This window comes from Cyprinus carpio, chromosome A7 (assembly GCF_018340385.1).
Source record: "Cyprinus carpio isolate SPL01 chromosome A7, ASM1834038v1, whole genome shotgun sequence".
Classification (NCBI taxonomy): Eukaryota; Metazoa; Chordata; class Actinopteri; order Cypriniformes; family Cyprinidae; genus Cyprinus; species Cyprinus carpio.
Genome location: NC_056578.1, coordinates 23,410,541 through 23,434,079, shown reverse-complemented (window position 1 = coordinate 23,434,079; position 23,539 = coordinate 23,410,541). Strand labels below are relative to the sequence as shown.

Sequence of the window (23,539 nt, the reverse complement as noted above, 5' to 3'; positions counted from 1 at the left end):
GTTCAAAAACCATTCAGATTCCAGATGTACATGTCTTTCCTTCCCTCTTTTCTCCTTTTTCAAATAGACACACACACACATATTTACTTATTTAAGGAGGATAAAACATACACTTCTAATATTTTCATATAAAGCTAATTAATAATAATGATTACTGGGTAAATAAAACACAACAAAATACATAATGCACTTTCTTTATGAATCGTTGATTCACCTCAGTTCTAGGGACAATTTTGTCTACAGACTAAGCAATCCCACACACATACATTCAGATTGTCACATATATTCAAAGCAGTGCATTTGCTCACACAGCCTTTCAGTTAGACGATATTTACACCAGGGTCAGAAACAGACCAGGGCTCTGGGCAAAAAATGCCAATGGAAGGGACAAAGAAACCACTGGATATTTCAAATGATGGAGAAAAAATAACCCAAAAGTGAATTCATGGTTTTTTTTTTGGGGGGGGGGGGGGGTATATTATTATTAAAATATTATATTTGCTATGTTCCATTGTTCTAGCTAAGAGTTTAGTGTGTCTTACCATATACTGACTTATAGCTGTCAGATCAGTTATTGAATGTGTAGGAACGATAAAAATAAGTAAATAAAACACTGGATTTTGAATTTGAAGCAATCACTGACCAAAGCATAAAATATGACATATAAACTAAATTAAATCATAATAATTTAACTAAGATGGTAGACAGTGTCTTGCCAAACATTAATGGTGAAAAACTTTTATTTTTTTTCTTGACTGTTCATAATTTATCAGATTAAGAATTTATTTCCGTTCATTAATTCATCTTAAGTATATAAATGACATACTGCATGTCTTTATAACATCAGAAAACCATTAAGTTCAAAATGCCCCTGAAAATCTATTTGAGGGGGGAAATATTTGCAAATGATTAAAAAAATACTTTCTAAACCTGGTTCCCACCTACACATCAAACAATAATTCAACTGACATTTCAGCAGATCAGATCATATGTGTCTCTCTTTGTCTCAGACAACAATCTACCAGACTCTCTGTGTCTTGTCTATCATATCCCCACACCCTGTAGTTTTCACTGCCACAGAAACAGCAGAGTGGATGAAAGTATTTATGAGTCAGCAGCCTTTATGTAGGAAATGCAAAACCACTTGAAATGTGCAAGAAACCAGCTGGGGACTAGCTGTTGAATTACTGTCTCTCCAGTTAGCTGTGTATGTCTGAAGTGATTTACTTAATATCTTTCTAACCAATTCTCTACATATAAGTCTTTCTCAGAACTTTAAAGAAGCTTTATTGCTATAATGAACAAGAGTATACTGCACAAATCATAGCAAAAGCTGTTTATAAGTGGACACAAAAATGTACAACAAAAAATATAGAAATTAAAATTAGTTTGCATGTACGTGCACAAGTATTTTACTCTCTGTTTGTGTCTGTTTCTTTCTCTTCATTATCATCATTAGCAGTTCTGGGGTGTAAATGGAGTCACTGTGAATGGCACCATCATCACCTTCCTTCATTACTGCTACTTCAAGCTCTTATGACACACACTCACAACCACATAGACATGGGAAGGTTAGATACAGTGTGCCAGAAAGCATGTCAGTTCACATTTCGATTCTTGAGAAAAGACTATCTAGGATGATCTGTGATTAACAGCAACTTGAATATTTTGCCTCCCTGGACTGTTCTCTCCTTTTCCGGTAAGCCGCATTTTCCAGCCTTCTACATGTTTTCTCCTTTTTATGTGTGAATGTGCATGTGTAAGAGTGAGAAACAGAGAAAGACAGGAACACAGAGGGCCTCTGGCTCAAGGTCATTGGTTTAGGTCCTCAAAGGGGTTTAAAAAAAAAAACACCCTTACAGATACTGAACTATAGTTTACGTTATTCTTACAGATCTTATTTTTCTCTCAGATTCTGCAGAGACACCAGTGTGCTTCACAGGACCCATAACATTACAATATACATGCAGGAGAAGACCCAGAGCACAGATTAACTATTTAACAACTCAGAGGCAGTGAGGAAGGGAAAGCGAAAGATTCTTGCAGAAGAGTACAGAGTTTACAAACTGAAGTAGAGGAAATCTCAATCATGGAGAAACACATGCTACAAGTCATGACAGAAAGGTTTACAGGACTATGAGCTAAAGCAAGAGTTTTCAAATTTGTTGATGCCAATTAGGGAACCTCAAATATAATGTTCCCTTATTATGATACTGTAAGTAGGTACTGTTAGACTAAAAGAGAAACATTTTTCATTTGTGTCTTTAAAATAAAATCTTAAATCTGTTTTTTTCTTTTTTGTTAAACAGGAAAACATTTTCAAGCAAATTTTAAGAAGCACAACTGCTTTCAACATTGATGATAATAAAAAATATTTACTGAGCACTCAATCATCATTTTATAATAAATTCTAATCATTTTAGACTGTAGACAAAAGTATTGGCTGGTGAAAATTCAGTTTTGCTATTACATAAATAAATCACATTTTAAAAAATATTGAAATTGTACAAATATTTCACAACAATACTGTTTTTACTGGGGTTTTGAACAAATAAATGCAACCTTGGTGAAAGACTTTTTTCAACAACATTTCTTACATCACCGAATCTGTTGCTGACTTTTTTGCCATTGTTTTAAAACTCATGGTAAAATGTGTTAAGCTGACCTGACAGTATAAAACACCTAGAGATTATCAAAATAGCTAAAATGTTTCATAAACAAACATGGAAGAGGCAGGAAGATGTGTAGAACTCTGTGAATGACAGACGTTCCTATTCTGTGGAAATCTGCAGAGCTTTCTGTGCTGATTCTGTGTGGGCTGAGTGACGGGTGACTGGATGAACAAACACACAGAGAGATGGAGAGAAGCAGCAGCTGTGATAAATCCAAGTAGAAAAAAGGTAGAAATAAATAGAAGAAAAAAGAATAAAGTGAAGGTATAAACAGCTGGGATATTGAGATACTAAAATCAGTTTTTAAAGTCTCTTAAAAAAGACTGGTGGCCTGGGAGGCATTGCCTGAAGTGATTTCCTTTTGTTCCCTCTTCCTCCCCCAAGGACCCTTAATTACACTTGTCGGAGGCACAGGGGGTCAGAGGGGTGGGGGTTGATGGGATGCTGGAGAATCTCTTCATGTATTATGGAGGAGTGAATCCCCTTGAGAATTATGCATGTGTGTGTGTGTGCGCGTGTGTGTTAGTGAGGCATGATGTGGGGGGGGGGTAGTCTCTCGGCAATCCTTCTTCAGCAGTTCAAAAGATGTGTGAAGAACACATGAATTATAAATCCCATCTGCACAAGACAAGTGTGAGAGAGTATTAAACACTAAATGCATTTGAAAGGTGTGATTGGAAGTGCTGCTCCGCTTCCAGTGTGTGAATGTGGGTGTACTCCTGCGTCTACATGCACAACAGCTCCTTGTCAGTTTCTGTGCGCACACTCTTGTTATTTGTGGTGCACTCCAGATAAACAAATCAGAATGTATTCATGCTGTCTGCGTCTATGCTCTCAAAACTGCACAATCAGCTTCAGCGCGACTGGGAGTTTGCTAAAGAGACTCTGAGAAGTGGTCATTTTTACCGTATACATCAGGAAGAAAGTAATAAGTAAAAAAAAAACTCCACTGGTTCTTTGACGAGCTTAAAGGAAAGCATATTTATTAATATTTTGAAGAAGTACATATTCCTATCATCATAAACTACACTAAATAACAAAGGGGTTTTCAATTCTGGCATCTTTCTTTCAGTTTAACAGAGCCATGTACAGCTGAGTCTGACAACAGGTGTGACTCTTAAATTGTCCTCCGCTTACAGGAGCACCTCGAATATTGTCTGCATGAACAAATAATGACAAACCCAATTTCTGCTCTCACAATACCTGTGAATAATGTCTGTAACTGTACGGAGACTTTCAATCTAACTGAAACAACTAGCTGTCTAGTTAGGTTTTGTTCAGACAACACGTATTGGACACTGAATATTTATATAGTTATATAATGCAATCATCATTACTGAAGCTAACTGAACTGTGTGTGAGCAAAACTGTATTTATCAGGACATGCAACTATTTTATGATGATGTGGGAATGTAGGATTAAACACGGAATTTCAAACTGTGTCTCCTCAGGGGGCCTCAAGGGGGTGATAGCAGGTTAAAAAAAAAGATTTTACAAAATGTGTCCTTGGACTGTTAAAAATAATGAGATATTAGTCTGAGATATGAGATAGAAGTCATGCCCACAGACCACCCGCTCCAATCGCTAAATGTCTGTTGCATATGGTGCACCAAACTGGAAACACTTTCACAAAGTCAGAAGTCTAAATCTGATCATTTACCAAGCTTGGACGACCTTTTGCCAAGATATGAAAGGATTCCAAAGTGATCTCATTTTATTAGCTGTCCTCTCACATCTATAATTGAAGATGAGGTGAAGTCCCTCACAGAAAAGGGAACTTCTGCAACACAAATGAACGTACCAACACTGACACTGCAGTATGTGAATTCAGTATTTGGATCACCTGAATTGCTTGATGGCACTAAAAAATAGAGAGACATGCTCCAAACAGACATGTACCGATAGCTTCTTATTAGAATGGCTGTTGATGAAGTTGATGAAATTGGTGCTTATTTGTTATTTCTGTCAGTTTAATTAAAAAAGGATATATTTTACACATGATACTTTTACAATGCAAAAGTATGAACATTTTTTACTATCATCAGCTCGTACATGTGCACTGGTGAAAACGCAGGCAGAGATGAAACACCATCAGTGCTAAATGGTTAAAATTAGAGAACACAAGTGAGAGCTCGCCAGCCGTGGGCTGCTGGTTGAGAAACACTCGTTTAGCTGCTGACTCTGTACTTAAGTCAAGTTCAAAAGAGAGTAGTTTTCCCACTTCAGACTGGGGTGATTTACATATAAATTAATAACATATGCAGAATGACTGTGGTGGATACGAAAAAAATATTGCATGTAAACAGAGTTAAATCTAAGATCACTGACACTGAAACATGCATTTTCAGTCTAAGTAAAGAACCTCAGGAGAAGTACACCGCTGTCATAAATACCTCTTTTGCTCTATAGGGAATTAAACCAAGACCTCAGAGGAAACACCCACACACACACACACACACACACACACATAATCACATATTCATTGATCACTGGAACTTGCTGTGTTCTCGCCCTCTCTCTACTGACATACAGGTCAATAACAACAAATAAAGAGCAGTAGCGTAGAAGCAAACAGAGTGAGTTAAAAACAAAAGCTCATGTTAAAGATGCCACAGAGGATTGGTAGCAAAAATAAAATGCTTAGGTAAGACGACATCAGCAAAATGAAGTGTCACTATGCAATGTGAACAGTTGCTAGCCAATTCCTCCAGAATCTGTCCTCCACCCCAAGCTGCCCTTATGTCCTGCTGGTAATATATAATGTGAAATTTAATGGAGTATACGTATATTTTTAGGTGTGTAAAGTCTGTCAGGGCTAGTGCTAACTGAATTATTAAGGTGCCTAATTATTATGGTGTCTCTCTAGGTATCTTCAAATCAGCTTTGATGTATTTATTTTATGTACCCTGATTGCCCAGATAACTGTTATCTGATAAACTGTTATCTTTTAAAGGTACAGTTCTGCCAAAAATAAAAATTCGGACATAATTTACTCACCCTTATGTTATTTAAACAAAATTTCATTATTGGCTACTCTATCCATTTATGATTAATATATGAAAATAAAACATATTGAAAACTAAAGCTACTTTTATTAAAGTGATCATCCCTTCAAAGATTTAATCATCTGCCATAATAATTTAACAAATCTTTATTTGGTGGTTTTCTCAGCCAAGTGATAGATGTTATTTATTGTTATCAGTTTAATCAAAATTTGATTAGATTATCCTCCATCAACAGCCCTGCCAGAAACTTTGTTACAGCATTCTTTCATTTACTGTCCAAGTAACACAGTACAATAATGGTCAGACAATGACATAATGTGTGTTCTAATTTATTCAAATGAACAAACCCTGTACCTTAAGCTACTTCCTTACTAAACTACCAAAAGAATGTCACACACTTTTCTGCCATGATGGAGATAATGTTCAACATTAACCCGACAAATGAAAAGCCTCATGGCCTGAGCTGAACTTAAATCTCCAGTTTAATTTGATTTATCTGCTCCCAGTGTCTTTGAATTCAGACGGTGTCAGTGCATAATTTATGAGTTGAACAACAACAATTAAAACATCAACACAGAAGACTCTACATAATTCATTGAATGACTTGTTAAGAAAGACTGGCTGTCTGGTTAATGACGGACCGTTCTTTGAAGTCTGGGATTCGGCGGCTCTATGAATATCATGAATAAAGTAAGAGAAAATTTTACTAATTCGATTCATTTATTCTAGAACACTGATTTTTTTTTTTAGGAAAGCCATCTGTGTTAGTGAAACATTTTCCTGCATGAGAGGCACAAGAGCGGAGCGGCCGTTCTCACCAACTGTTCCGTACAAGCACCATGTGCTAACGTAAGGCAACTCAAGTGCGTCGAATACAGCCCTTGATAGGTGGGATAAGTAATATGATATCCTTACGACTCAAATAACTAAATGAAAAAGAGCATGAAGCTGTTCATCAGGAACTGAATGAAGAAGGAAGCATTCCACTTTAATTTTGCCTTCCTGCTATAAAAAAATATCCAGATGGCCACAAAGGTTCCCTACCTGCCCAAACACATGTCAAGTATAGTCCTGTGCCCTTTCTTTCAAAACATACTCTCTTTTCAGCTCCTCTAGTGCACATTTCTACCATGTTTGCCTGCATGTAACATGGGGTCCGTTAAATGCTGAAGCTCTAGCTGAGAAAAAGACAGTGTTTAGCATTCCACCTGGTCATTAGGCAGCTGTGCAACTGATATATTCTGAGCCCCAATGTAAAATTAATGCCACCCTCATATCAACCTCAGACAGACAGGCTAATGAGAGCATTGGAACAAACATGGCATCAATTATTCCATATGCGGCACTATATTTTTAGCTCCATCTTCTTTTCACACTTCAGTGGCCTCGATCTTTAAACCCCACAATAAATAATAAGTTTCTCTCACGATAGACTGGTCATTAAGCCTAACTCTGACTAACCCAGAAAGGTTTACAAAGCCCCAAACAAAGCAAAACAAATAAAGACCTAACTGGGAGTCATTAAACGGTCAGGGTTAGTTGCTAATAGTGGATAGTGTGAGGCAATTAGCACATGGTCCGGGAAAGCCCTCAGCAGTCCTAATTAAGTCATCTCTAAGTTCACTGCAGAGGCACTTATCACACCCAAGAGGATGGCAGAAACCAACACAAGAGAGAGATCCAGGCATAAACAATGGTAATTTCTAAATGATGTACTCGCTATGCTCTCTACATGAACTTCTGCTTCTTAGATGGTAAAATTGCATGGTTTGAACAAAGGCATGTTTTTACTTCTTACAACCCTGTTTTCTTTCCATAATAGACCGTTTCCCTAGCCCACAGACAGTCTAAGCCTGTTGGGTGAAATGTTTTATAATGAGGGTCAGCTGTGACCTGTTGATGGTCAGTTTGAATGTTTTGAACCGAACAAAGGTAGACCTCAGTAATCTACATTCACTCTCTTTGCACTGGCATCTGCTCTTGGATTCTCCTCTTGCCTTATGCTCTTCCTCTTTACCTGAGCTCTGTCTTCTTGGACAACGGTGTATAAGGCCATTAGGTGAGACTCCAGCCCTCACTGGCATCTCTCTCTCTCTCTTCAGAGCTTCAGGAGCTGTTCACACAGAGCATGTTTTTCCATTCCATTGTGCTAGTTTTCCATTGTTTTTCCATGTAAACACACATTAGATGGACATGGATGTTGCATTCGCCTCTTTTGCAGTGTCTCATGCATGCCGCAGCATTCTCAACACAACGCTCAAATTAAATTAAGTTCATCTTTTGAAACTTCTTTTGAGTTTTTCCCCATTCTACTACCTGCATCTCGTGTTTTTCAAAGCAAAAAAATGCATTCTATATAAAATGCATGCTTTTGCTGCACTCTATCTTTTCCTATTTCTTTCTCTCTCACACGGTTAATTCAAAATGCATCTTGTTTCAATTGAATTATCTATTCTATATTTCAATTTTTATAACTATTTAATCCAATATGTAACCATTTAAAGCAGTAACATCTGATTAAAGCAAGAAATCACAGACACAGTTTTATACCATATCTATTTATCATGCTGTTCATCTTTCTTAAATCATTTCAGCCCTTCAAAAAAAAAAAAAAAAAAAAAAAAAAAAAAAATCACTGCAGTAAATATACAAATTTTATTAGCATAATAGATCTTTTGTAGTTTGGAAGCCCACATATTCACATAACTAACTGGGTGTTTCTAAGTCTTAGCTGAAGATCAGATTAAGTACAATCTAAAGAAATTATAACATTTTATTTTATAATTTTTATTTTATTTATTTAACAAATGTATGAGAAAAATTGGATATGTTTGAAGACACATAATGAAAGGGGCATGGAGAGGTTAGAGGTTAATAAAAAAAAACTGAACTGTGTATATTGTTACATTTGTGTCCAGCCATTTGCTGTCTGTACTGTGCATAATGTGGTTTTGTCATGTTCAATACAATTGTTCAATTGTTTTTCATTTAGCAGCACAACCTGTAAGAGGAGCAACATTTTGTTCCTCTGCAAAATTCACACACATGGATAAGCTTGACTTGATCTGACTGAAGCTATAGTATTTAATATTTCCCATGAGAAATCTAAAATTGGCATAAAACAAATCAATAGAAAAGCTTGAAAAGATTCTCAGGGGGAATCTCAAGGGAAAATCATCTGAATTACAAACTGACAGTTGTCATCTGAAAAAGCGCCACAAGGGATTTTTCCCCCCAACCCGCTGTTAAAAAAATTGTCCTTATTGCGACTGAAGTCACTTTTGTCTCTGAGTCTGTAGGTTTTAAGTGTTTATACCTAAATTTGACCTGAATGGAAAAAAATCTTCTGTCACTTACCTCCAAAGGGAACTCTCAAGAACTTTGTTGGAGTCTGCATGGAAATATTTAGTGAGAATGAGGATGACCTACGAAGAGAAGAAAAGTGTCATTAAACATTAAATAAAAATAATTATATTTATACATACATATACACATTTTTTTTTTTTTACAATTATATTAAAAAATACAGTTGTGTCCAAAAATCAAATTGAAAATGTGTGTGAGATGGAGCAAATCAAACACATTAAGAACACAACACTCAATCCACCTTTCTCTTGTAGGTTCTCATATCCGTAGCGAACATTGCATTTGCAAAAACTTTTGGAAAGTCTGGAAGAAACTGAATTTCCTGAGAAAATGTTCCCTAAATCCAGCAGAGAGCCATCACTGCAAGTGTCGAGTTCTTCAGACTTACACAGAAGCATGACGTGTTTGGTGTTAGAAACAGTATACGCTAACCTTATTTGACAGTCATCAACACTTGATGGCCAACATCTCCCTAGCTTCTGCTAATAACTACTCTATTTCTTTCTTTTTTTTTCTTTTTTGGATCTTTAGGACTGACTGCACTGCAAGCAGTTGCTATAGTATTGATGAACATACAGTGCATTTATTTTGTTAATTTTTCTTTATGAGTTTTTTTTTTCTCATAAAACAATAAAAATCACACATGCAATGAGCAAGCGGGGTGAGTATCAACAAGCTACACAAAGTTTTCTTCAGTAGCTTTCTTCAACATTCATTAGTTGCAATATAGTATTTTAATCCAGACAGGTACAATACACAGCTGCAATAGGTCTGAAAATGCACATAGTAACATCTTGATAATTACAATTTATGTTGTAGGGTTTCTGTATGTATTTCTCTGTGTTGTGGCATTTTAGCAAGAGCAAACCTTAAAAAACAGCTATCTTTCTGATTAGGCTGCCAGTAATAGCTTCAATCAACACAATACATATGATGAAATCTACTGCAGCTCCACCACAAGAATCTTTCTGCCGTGTGATTCTACCTGCCTTGAAGTATTTTTACAATGAAACCCACTGTATCTCTATAAAACTGGTTTCAATCCAAGCATGTGTAATGGACGGTAAATGCTTTTTTGAGCATTAAGATATAAAACACATGTCGAATAGAGAACACAGACCAACACACACACAAAATGATGCCTTCCTCTGGTCTATCTGGTTGAGGTATAAAAGCCAGGGTGGGTTGTATCCTTAAAGTCTCTCCTATCTTTTATTCATGTTAGTAGGACGCCTGAGTTTGCAATAACAAATCAGTAGTGTGTGAGTGAAGGGGGATGACTTCTGTCTGTGTGTCTCCTTTATCTTTCTCTACTGCCTCACACACTGGGTCTCTGACAGCAAAGCCCAGTGGAAAAGCAGCACCACGAAAAGGGTCAGAGAGATTCAGGGCCTTGGCAGGGTGACTGACAGGGCAGTACTGGAATGTGGCAGGAACCGTGTGGACCGGGCCAGCCTTGGGCTTTGCTTGGGGAATTGGCTGATATGGTTATTGCCCTGAGCTTGTCCCTCCCTCTGTAGACGACAGAAGTGCTAAAGGTCAGAAAGGTGTGAGCAAAAAAAGCAAAGGTTTTTTACCAGTATGGAGGTTGTGAATGGCCGAAAAGCTATTTTAACCTTTAACAGTGATTCATGGCAGGTCTCAAGCCGAACTGTACAAAAAACAAAAAACCCAGTTCAGTAAAAATTAAGTTATTCCTGGAGTCATGTTGATATATTGTAAAAAGTTAATTGCATTCAAGCCAGATATATATAGGATATACCTGATGTCAAGGATTCAGTATATAATATGCTTTATTTCTTACAATTAAAAAAGCAATTTGAAAGGGCCAAATATGTTTTGTTCTAATAAATTATTTCTTTAAATGTTTTTTAATACAGTTCAGCTGCTCTTGAGTGATATAAGTTTAAGATTCAGTGTAATCATGCTTGCAATTTCCACATTCATAATTATTCATAAAACAAAAATAAATTCCCACATACTGTTATTGACATTCAAGTTGGTAAGATTTTTTAAATCTTTCTGAAAGAAGTCACAAAGGCAGCATTTATTTGATCAAAAATACAGTAAAAACTGATATTGTGAAATAGGCTATTTTTACAATTTATATAACTGTTTTGTATTATTTCACTATATTTTATAATGTCATTTATTCCTGTGATGGCAAATCTGAATTTTCAGCAGCCATTACTCCAGTCTTCAGTGTCACATGATTCTTCAGAAATTATTCTAATATGTTGATTTGGTGCTCAAGAAACATTTCTTATTATCAATGATGACAATGTTGTGTAGCTTAATTTTTTGTGGAAACTGTGATTACACACACAGACATTTAAGTTAAAAAAAAAGAACAGTGTTTATTTGAAATAGAAACCCATTGTAACATTCTACATGACTATACTGTCACTTTCAATCAATTTAATATATCCTTGCTAAAAAAAGAAAAAAAAATCCTTTATTCCTTATTAAGCCAAAACTTATTATCCTTATTGAGTCAAAACTTTTAAACATTCGCATATAAGAGGGAATTAGATAAATGAATCAAATCAAAAGTATGATCTTTCTATTTGACTGTAATTCTACAAATAGTGCATATGAATCAGCACTGTCTCATTTGTTTTGTTTTTCGTTTCTGATTTGAGCAAAAGCAAGCCATCTGATCATTATCAAAATTGTTCAAAACAAGTCTGCTTTTTGTGTATTATTACTCCACATATTATGTTCCTTTCCTTTCTCCCTCGTTCTGTTTCCCTTTGTCTATCATCGACTTCCATCAAAACAAATCTGAAAAGCATCTCAGGCATCAGGCCCCCAAACATCCTCTTGGCTATTCATGCTATAATTTGTCAAAAACATAACTATTTACCAGATGCAATCTGTAACTAATTTAAAGAGCCTTTCTCTCTGGGAATACTGAAGAAAATGAGGCTTACTGTTACTGCAAACACAGCTGTATCTGGAAGAATAACCAAGTCTCTTTTTCCACTTATGATTTTTCTTACATACATGGGGATGAATAAAACATTTATCAAACAGTGGTTGAGTGGTCTACATTCACTCAACAAGGCAGAAGCATTTGTTCTTTCCACAAAAATACCACAGTGTGATTAACAACAACTGCAAATCTTCCTTATTCATCAGTACATACACCATTTTGACGATTCCTTTTGAACTAATTATGCTGAACCTAATCACACATATTAGCTGTCCACAATGCATTTTGGCATCAGGCTACACAGCACAGAGTTTTCTCAGTCCACCCAGGGGGCCGAGTGTCCCCGCACAGGCATCAGATGGTGGCCTTTGGAAAGAGTCTGTCTGCACCCAGCTGTCTGCAGTACAACGCTAATGAACCACTGGGAGCAAAGCCTTTCACTCACTCACATCATGCAAATACAGTTTGAGGAAAAGAACAACTGATGATCAGCAGCTTAGAGCAAAGCCCACTGAACTCATTACTGACATCAGCATGCAGGGAATAATCTTCACATCATTTACTTTGAGCAATAACAAAGATGACATCAGCTGAGAGTGAAGAGAAGCGAAGACTAAATGTACAGGCACTCTGGCGGCAGCCCCTCAGTTTATCTGCTTACCAAGAGGAAGTGAGAGCAGACACAAAAATATAAAAAAATTAAAAATAAAAATACAACAGTAAAATCAGCACTGAGGACAAGAAGAGCCTGTCACTGAGAGTAAATCTTGTCATCATAAGTGTCTAGAACAAAATAATATAAACTCATTTAAATTTTTTGCTGATATTCAAATTCTAGTGTTTTGAGACAAAAAATCAATCATTTTAAGTGCATTAATTGATTTATGTATCACAACATTATAACGTACAGATTGAAAAAAATGGACATTTCTTTTTGGATATTTCTTTTCACTTATAAAACAAGAATTATTTGATACCAATGTTAAAAGATTCACTTTCAGGGACTGTTAAATGACAAAAAAAGAATTAAAAAATAGAAATGTAAAAATTGGGTAAATGAGCATGTACAACTAAATAGATGTCAAAAGAAATGTTATAATATTTAAAGTTGCAATGAAACAGAAGTAGCAAGAGAACTTTTATTCCGTACTGTGATATACATCCAAGTTTGAGATTATTGTACACGTTAAAAATAAAAGATCAGGCACATCATTAAAAATAAACTTAAGCCATGCATTTCTAATGCTTGGATCTTTAGGAAGGCTATGCAAAGTTTTGGGAGGAGTATAGAACACACCTTCTTGATTACATATGACACATGTTAAGGGGTGAGAGAAACAGCACAGAGTGAAAAAAAAGAGAAAAAGTCTGACTGTAAATACAATTCTCTTCTATACACACTACTTGAGGTGCTAGAATATGCTTAACAGAGCAGCACTTCAAAAAAGGATAACAGAGAGACTAAAGCTTTTTCTCAAACCTCAGCAAAGATCCCTGGGATTTGTCACCATCGCTGTCCTGCATAAAAGCAGATAAATGCCTCAAGCATTACACACACAGATTTGGCTTGCCAAGATAGGAAAAGTATAAAAGTGCCTCTTGTATCCTTTCTCAGCTGCGTCACAGAAGCCTTTATGCTTAAATCATTTATCCGTAACTCAAAAGGGATTTTTTCTTCAGTGAAATAAAATGTTGTCACTAAAGAAAAGGCAGGAGTACAGTTTGTCTCTCCATCTGTACTGTTGTGAGACGAAGGGTCACAGTAGAGCTGGGGGGAAACTATGAGTAATGGTGATAGAGGCAGAGGATAGGTAGACATCAATCAGTCCACTGCACAGCAACAGACAGACTCTCTATCGGAAACCTTAGGAGAAAAACTGCTGTGATGCCAGTGCATTTATACCAACACACTGGCCCTCATCCCAGAATATCAGCTTGGCAAACTGGTTTTAGCTACATCTAAATCTTAGTCTAGAAATATCTTCAGTACATCACATGCTGGGAAAGACTGCAATTTGCCTAAAAGACCGCAAGTACAGCGCCTCCACATAAGGCTTCTGCAGGGCATCTTTTATGGACACTATAAATCTGGTACTAATTAGATGACGAGACAGAGAGCAGGTGCATAAGACACCAAGAATTAAATATTACAATATCAATTATGGAAGCAATTATTGTTCTCACTGACATTGTTTTATATAGTTCTCAAATGATTGGCCCCTGAAAAAGAGACAAACATCTGAATAGATTCTAACCAAGCAGGACACAAGGGGGGCCACTGATGAACCGCCTGACCTCCCCATGTCTGTCTGCGGTTGTGTTTCCTCCTCCTACTGGCTATGTTGCATGCTTCATTTTCTCATGCCTGAAGTGCTTCAAAACCCAAAGAGAAAAGAAAGGACACAGAAATGTATTATTCCAGTCATATTTTCTCAGGCTGCTCCAAAAACTGCCAGTGCATTTTTCAGCAAGCCTTCGAAAAAGTGCACAATTTTCCTGAAATTTGTGAAATTCTCTCTAAAAAAAGTGGCAAGAAAAAGTTCTCTATTTGTAGCTTTGGGAGAATGACATTTCTCAGCCAGTTGGTGACATTTATTAGGGAAAAGTCAACCAGCCTGTGACGAGACGTGAATGGACAAACACAATGCCACAAGAGGCTTCATTGAAAAACACATCATGGCAAACATATCACATGTGAACTGTGACTGCACAGAGCACTGACTTCAGTTCACTATCCGACATTCCAATGAACTTGGCGCTTCTTTAAAGAGCAGTGAATCAAGTGATAGAGAAGGGGAAATAATTCACTGAGTCTATGCTGAAAGTCATTCTTATGAAGCCAGACAAGGAAATGAATCACTTCGCAAGAATACACAATCCCTTAAAGGTGCTGTATGTAGGATTGACAGTCCAAATTCAAAATTTTGGGGAGGGTTTTTTTTTTACCCGGCACCTCCTCCTCAGACTTGAGGCACACGCAGGTTGCCAGATTGACGACAAATACAGGATCAAGCACACTTGACGATGAATGAAATAAAATATGCCGTGTTTTCCGCCAACTGGCAACCCAGGATGCCGAAATACAATTGGGTAAACTGTCAGTGGGCGGGTTTCACAAACCAAAACAAAGATCAACATTCTGGCCAGGAACGCACATTTTTAATGGAGAATAACTGACTGCAGCATTGTTTTTCAGATAAAAAAAGTATGTACCTTAGCATGTTTCTTAAATATCTGCAAACATATTATGGTATTTTTATGCTTTAGTAGAGTGAAAAACTTACATACAGCACCTTTAACTAACATGTCTGATGCAGTGGAACCACACACATAGAAAAAGATACATAGAAAGCCATTCATAATTTAAATGACTGTATAGTGCCTCTCAAATTAACGAATGATTGGACAGAATGGGGATACCAATGATAAACGTCTAATTTATGTTCCTCTGCATTAACTGGACAGTACTCCAGTTTAAAATGTGACAGATGATAATCCATCCCAGACTGATTTACCATAATCCAGTGTCGTTTTGGGTTTAAGTATGGATCCCTGAAGATTACTTCACACCATTACACAGCTCTCTCCCCCATCAATCACACAGATTGACTAGGTAATCTCAGAAATGTGAGATTATGAGAGAAGTAGTGTGCCTTTAGATGTGCCTGTAGAAAACGATCTGCTTAAATCAAGGAGGTTAGCTAACTAAAGCATGTAGGCAATGTCTTATAAAGCACTTTCACAAGAAACTTCTAAGAATATTAACATAATGTCACTTTACACTGCAGAGTTCATGTTAAAGTATAATTAGATGTGTAATGTGCAATTAAAATGTAATTGTTTGAGAACAACCTGCAGCTACATATTTTATTCCTACTGCCATAGGAAGTAATTACATTCATTTACAATACAGGAACTCTGCAATTGCAAAGGCTTAAATGGTTGAAACTCTATTCTATATTGATTTTTAAAAAGCACATAAATACAAACAAATAAATAGCAAACTGTGGTTTTATGTTATAAGTGATAGTCTGAGAAAGCTTCGTTGTGTAGCATCCGCTCTGTATGCTCTGTCACATGAAGTGTAAACACAAAAAAAGTCACACCTGATCATTTCATTCTTGCTGGATTTTTTTCTTGTATTATTTTTCTGGCACAGACTAACATTCAAAAAGAAGATAAAAAAAGAGACAGTAAAGATATTTACAATGTCATTAAAAAATTATATTAAAAAAAGCTGTTCTTTTGAACTTTCTATTAAAATTTTAACCATTTTCAACACTGATAAAATTCAGTTTTGGAATCAATTACATTTTAAAATGACAAATACAGTTTGTAATATTTCAGAATATTTTTTTATCAAATAAATACAGCCTTGGTGGTGAGCATAAAAGACTTTTCAAAGACAAAGAAAATATTACAGACACTGTAAGAATGGCAGTATATCTTGTTCTACTTTGACACAATCTGTTTCCTAAGTACTGATTGCCAATAAACACCCGGCATGTGAGTGACAGCTGATGCAGGAAATGCAAGGAAGCACCACAGACCCACTGTCCAGCTGTGTTGTTTCCTCCCAATGATTTTATTCCCATCACTCCCTGTAAATCCAGCCAGACTGCTGAATCCAAGGGAAAATAAAACACAAAAGTGAAAGCACAGGGTGTCTAACTGTGAGTGTTGTGTGCTTGTATGTTTGAGACGTGATTGAATGGCCTGCAACGGTGCATTGATGAACTAAGAGGAAAAGTAGGCTTATAATGAACTCTGCAGATAGAAGATCTGGCAAGGCTTCCTGGCACGCTGACAGTGGAGGTTTTTCTCAGCCAGACACAGTGAGAGAAGCCCATAGTGGACACAGCTGTTATTACTGGCATAACAGCTGTCACCTTTGCAACACAGTAATTTTTTTCTCTCAATCATCCCTTTATGTTGTAATAATTTCCCATATATATAAATTATTCTGTCTATATCCACCCCTCACCCACAACTCTCTTTTGCTTTGGTAGATTATTGCCTCTGCAAGGCAATAATTCCTCTTTGATGATACATTTCCATCTATATTTCTTTTTGACATTCTTTAAATTTGAGGCTTAAGCCTCTTCCTGACAAGAGTGGCTATGTTATCCGTCTTTATTTATTTGTGTACTTGTGTGGAGTGAACAGAGAACAGATAACTTTTATCTCGGATATAAAGGATGAGGTTCTGAAGCTGTGGGACTAGGCCCGGATCGAATTGAAATGAATACGTTATGCATAACTACTAAAGGTTCATACTTAACATTGGGTGCTGGTTTTGCACTCTTTGTTTAGGCTTTGAAACCGTCTTAAAAAGCAGCAGAATGTGAACCCCATTCCGTCCTAGATTCTTTAAGGTGGACCGCATAAAGCTGCACACTCCACTGAATCGATAAAAAAATGTTTGCAGATCGCCATGTTTCACTTAAACATATAACTTCAAAACTTGTTGGGTGGTAATTGTGAGTGGGACCAAAACAAGAAAGACAAAAGAAAGTAAGACAAAAGAAGAAAGAAATATAATAAAAGATATGATTTTTTTTTTTTAAAGAGCGATACATATTTACTTAATATTAAAAAAAAGACTAAATAAATGATGGCAAACTGTTGCTTGCCTTTCAATACACTTAACTTTGTAGGGTAATAAACACTTAATCTGTAATGCCACAGGTTTTAAGTTTCAATCAGATACATTTAGAAGTAATCCATAAAATGGATGTCAATCTTAAAAAAGAGATTATATCCATACAGTAATTAAACCTTTTTTAACCAGGGTGGTCCTAACAGAGCCCTGGCCCAGAAAAGTGCGTGTGTACAGTATACAGTGGGAAAAATATTTATTTGATCCCCTGGTGATTTTGTAAGTTTGCCCACTTACATAAAAATGAAGGGTCTGTAATTTTTATGGTAGGTTTATTGTAACGTATAGAGACTGAATATCAACCAAAAAATCCAGAAAAAAAAACACATTATATAAAGGTTCGAAATTGATCTGCATTTCAGTGAGTGAAATAAGTATTTGCTCCTCAAGCAAAACAAGACTTAGTACTTGGTGCCTTGTTGGCAAGCACAGAGGTAAGACTTTTTTGTAGTTGGTTGCCAGGTTTGCACTCATCTCAGGAGGGATTTTGAACCACTCCTCTTTACAGATTCTCTCTAAATCCTTAAGGTTTCTTGGCTGTCCTATGGCAACTCGAAATTTCAGATCCCTCCATAGATTTTCTACAGGACTGAGGTCTGGAGACTGGCTAGGCCTCTCCATGACCTTGATGTGCTTCTTCTTGAGCCACTCCTTTGTTGCCTTGGCGGTATTTTTTGGGTCATTGTCATGCTGGAAAATGCTTCAATACATCTTCAGTGTTCTGGCTGAGGGAAGGAGGTTTTCGTCCAAGATTTTACAGTACATGCCCCGTCCATTTGCCCCTCAATGCAGTGAAGACGTCCTCTACCCTTAGCAGAAAAACAGCCCCAAAGCATAATGTTTCCACCTCTGTGCTTGACTGTAGGGATGGTGTGCGATAGTCAAGTAGTCGAGTTAATGCCAAAGATCTCAATTTTGGTCATACCACTTTCTCCCAAGCCTTCTCTGAATCATTTAGATGTTCATTGGCAAACTTTAAACAGGCCTGTACATGTGCCTTCTTGAGCAAGGGGACCGTGCGCTGCAACAACAAGCTCCTCCCGTGTAGTTCAGGGGCTGATCCCTCACCTTTCTCATGATCATTCTTACCCCATGAGGCAAGATCCTGCACGAAGCTCCAGACCGAGGCCGAATGATGGTTGTTTTGTATTTCTTCCATTTCAGAATAATTGCACCAACAGTTGTCTCCTTCTTACCAAGCTTCTTGCTGACGGTCTTGGAGCCCATTCAAGCCTTATGCAGATCTACAAACTTGTCTCTGACATCCTTTGACAGCTCTTTGGTCTTGCCCATGGTGGTGGGAGAGGTTGGAATGGAAGATACAGATTGGTCTCATTTTTATTTCATTTTGCCTGTAAGTAAGGGATAATGTACATCCAGCCGGTTGTTCTAGCAGGAGGGGTTTTGTATCTGCCTGAAGGGGTTTATTCTGCGAGATACTTGTCACATAAGTAAATAATTAGACGCAAAATATTGATTTGAGCTGAAATATTTGAACGCAAAGCTTCTGTGAAGACAGCAGTTGCAAACAAGCAGCAAATTCAAACTAAACGGACATTTAAGGGAAACGGTGCAGTCAAACAACGTATCATACAACATTTCACCACAAAAATAATTAAGCCAATAAAAGAATCAAAACTAATATGTTTTAAAACCTTACCAGTTTGTTAGTTCTCTTATAATCCATTACAGCGTACAAAACAATCGTAGCAAAATGGCAGCAGCTGCGTTTGTATGAAACGAGAGCGAGTCCTCGATACCAGGATGACATAATTAAACAATTGTACACCATTTTGAATCGAGTTTTAATATTTTATTAGCTAAACAAATGCAAAGCTTCCACCAAGAAAAAATAGTTCAAGCGAGAGTACAGCGCTGACTGCTGTTACCCGGATGAGCCTGTGTTATAGTTTTTACAGGTTGTTATCCAGGGATAACATACTTCGGAATGTCGTGACTGAATCAAGTATTCCACAGAGCCGTGTAATAATGCCTGATAAAGCAGCGTTTGTGATCACAGTGCTGCTTTGTGTACAGCATAACCAGGGAAACTGCTATTTTTACAGCTCCGAAAGCGGCACCTAGTGGCAAAGAATGAATTTGCATTGTCATTCAGACCAATGAAAAAAAAAAAAAAAACAACAACAACAAAAAAACCAGTGGGTGGGCAGTATGCTAATGTTTCATGTTGACATCAACATGAAACAGCTTGGGATTCCTTTTTTTTAAAAAAACGACTGGTTTCAATGATCCAGGGTTGACTCTTTCTTTTGAGAGACAACTTTATACACAGTGCACTTTCAGATTTAAAACATTGCAGGATGTTTTCATTCACTTAGAGCTGTGTTACACACTGCATAAAAGGTAATTTCCAAAAATCCATAATACAGTAGGGGCACTTTAAATTGGCCATGTTCCACATGGGCACATAATCTGTGGGAGCCAGAATGTTTGCTGGTTGGTATGGGAACAAATACTTATTTCACTCACTCACTTATTTTAGTTCACTGAAATGCAAATCAATTTCTAACCTTTATATAATGTGTTTTTTTTCTGGATTTTTTGTTTGGTATTCCGTCTCTATCCATTAAAATGGACCCTTCATTTCTTTGTAAGTGGGCAAACTTACAAAATCAGCAGGGGATCAAATAAATATTTTCCCACTATATACATACATATATATACATATATACATATATTCTCCACAGTATTAAGAATCAAGCATATGTAAACTTTTGAACAGTGTCATTTTTATAAATTCAACTGTTATTTTCTGTTGTGGATTTATGTAAACATTTTTATGTGAAATATCTTATTCAGGTCCACACTAAATAAAAAATATAATAAAAAAAAATGTACAGACACACATTTTGAATTGCACGAAATATGTAATAAAAAAAAAATATTTAAAAGAGAAGCCAATAGCTTCAGATGACATGAGAAAACACAAATTCTCTGTTATAAACACCCACAATGTTTGCTTTAACCTCTAATCTTTTCCAAACAAAGCAAAAACCATTGCCTCGGTTAATAGAGTCTTCTTTGATGTGGGCTGGTGCCGTCTCAAGAAGTCTAGATTGGCCATGCACATATGAAACTATTGCTTCAATGTGAGCCTTTATCTGGATTAGGGGAAATTACACTGACCACTAGAAAGGGCTCCATCTGATGAGAGAGTAATTAAGAGGGATATGCTGACCACACAAGGTTAAGAGGGAGCAATGTAAACATGTTGAGTATAGAGAGATCTCTGAAGCTCAGCCTAATGCTCTCATGGCTAATTGAATCAACTATTTTTTTTGGCCTCTTCGCTCCATTAAACTGTGCACTGGCTCCCAAGAGTAAAGCATCTCACTGCTGCCCTCTCACCCCAAAAACTTTTCTATCACTTTACTTTTCATGTTTATATTTTTTTACAGTATCTGCTTGATGGTTCTCCCTATAATCAGTTCATTCATTTAAATCCATTTAGTCCACATAAACACTCAAAACAAATATTTACACTCAATTTACACTCAAAACAAATATTTAGGCTTAATACTTAAGATTTATGTATTTCAATTGCATATCAAATTTTCATCCATTTAGATTACATATTTATTTTTAACATAAACTAATGAACTTTATGTGATGCATATTGGCCAACCATATAAATGAAACAAGTAATGAGATTTATGTAATAGCACCTAGCACCAATAAATCCAATTTGCTTTAAATGTATAAGAAACAGGATTTTGCAATATTATGTAATAAACCCAATTTGCTTAAGATGCAGCACATTTAGGTAATGTTTATTAATAAACACAATGTAATTAAAAATCATATTTACAATTTAAAAAATGTTCCTCCCCCTTTCCAGTCACACTGCTGCAACAGAACCGGATACCTCAGGTAAATCAATGATAACAACATTTGTGACATGCAGTAATTTAGAAGACTCAGGGGTTGAGTGGCTTTGCACCACCACACTTTCCATGAATATTTAGTTACATGTTAGGAGTACACAAGTATAAAAGGAACATTCTAATCTAAATTTTAAACTTTTAACATTTAAAATGACTCAAGTACAAAAGTTTGCAACAAGTCATCTCAGTTTTCAGTTTAATCAGGGTTTTCTAAAACGATTCAAACGTGCAGACTCAGACTCAGCCTCTACACTTCAACAGTCCTGGAAGACTGACAAAGAGAATGAGTTGTGTCCCAATGCCAGTCACAGTGTGTTGTTCAGAAATGTTAACATTGTTTGCAAACTCTGACGTTTTAGATACATTTTAGAAACATCATTCAAACATACACTGCCTGGTCCAAAAAAAAAAAAAAAACTTTTACCCCAACTGATGCAGTGTGTAGTTTTTTATTTCTTATTAAACAACCATGTCGGATGTGTACCCTTGTACATTTGATGACAATCATATATGACCCTGGACGACAAAACCAGTCTTAAGTCACTGGGGTATATATGTAGCAATAGCCAAAAATACATTGTATGGGTCAAAATTATAGATTTTTCTTTTAAGCCAAAAATCATTAGGATATTAAGTAAAGATCATGTTCCATGAAGATATTTTGTTAATTTCCTACCTTAAATATATCAAAACTTAATTTTTGATTAGTAATATGCATTGTTAAGAATTCATTTGGACAAATTTAAAGGCGATTTTCTCAATATTTAGATTTTTTTGCACCCTCAGATTCCAGATTTTCAAATAGTTGTATCTCAACCAAATATTGCCCTACCCTAACAAACCATACATCAATGGAAAGCTTATTTATACAGCTTTCAGATGATTTATAAATCTCAATTTAGAAAAATTGACACTTAAGACTGGTTTTGTGGTCCATGGTCACATATGACAATCATATGACAACAACAAAATTCATCAGGCTCAATTTGTGAAACAGTGGTTTAGTGAGCATGAGGAATCATATTCACCCATGAATTATCCACCACAGAGTCCTGAGCTTAACCCTATTGACAGTCGTTAGGATGTGCTGAGCCAACTTTACAGAGTGGTTCGACTCTCCCATTGTCAATACCTCATCTCAGCCAAAAATGAAAGCAACTCTTGATGGAAATTAATGTTGTGATGTTGCAAGACGTTGTCGAAACAATGCCACAATGAAAGCACAATGTAATGAAAGCTAAAGGAAAATATGAAATATATTGATGAAATGAAATAATGAAATATGAGTTTGCAACTTATTTTTGGACAGGCAGTGTAAAGTCAACTCCAACACATCCCAAAGACTTTCACTGGGGTTTAGATCAGGACTCTGTGGTGGACAATCTATCACAGTTTGAGCCTGATAAATCTTGACATTGTCATCCTGGAATATGTACATGGGTATGTCTTCTGACAATAAAAAGCTAAGCACTGTATAGGTTAGGGTTAAAAGATTTGTTGCCAAACATACAACATGCAGAAACATGTCAATCACTGCAATCATGATCCAATCATAAAAACACAAGTATTTGCTTAATTAAATCCAGGCGGTGATTTTTTGGCAAGGCTTGTTCCACAGCCAGCTGTATTTAAACCATATTCATAATTTTTAACTTATCTTCTTTTATGTTCCACAGAAGAAACAAATTCATAGAGGGGTTGAACAACAAAAGGCTGAGTAAATAATAACAATTGTAATTTCTGAGTGAACCGTACCTTTAACTTTCTTCTATTCCTCAAGCTAGAGAGTTTCGGGTTCCTTTTCTTGTTCTAATTATAGCCTTATAGAATCTCCTATCATAGCCTCTATAACATACGGTACGGAAAAAGAAATGGTGATAGATATTTGTTTTCACTGGCTAGAAAGTATCTGCAATGTTTACTGGCAAGCAGTACTTTGTAAATATGTGACCACCCAGTTTTGTCTGTTTCTAAAATGTTTCAAGGTGGTCAGCCTT

General features: G+C 36.3%; 1 protein-coding gene across 4 annotated transcripts in view; it reads right to left on the bottom strand.

Moving 5' to 3' along the window:
• Positions 1-23,539, bottom strand: part of LOC109107397 (VPS10 domain-containing receptor SorCS2-like) — a 163,892-nt gene that overhangs the window by 96,326 nt on the left and 44,027 nt on the right. For all 4 annotated transcript variants that reach the window (XM_042760496.1, XM_042760498.1, XM_042760497.1 and 1 more), the window contains exon 2: positions 9,035-9,102. In XM_042760496.1, coding sequence (XP_042616430.1) covers positions 9,035-9,102 — 68 coding nt within the window. The remainder of the gene's footprint in view (positions 1-9,034; positions 9,103-23,539) is intronic.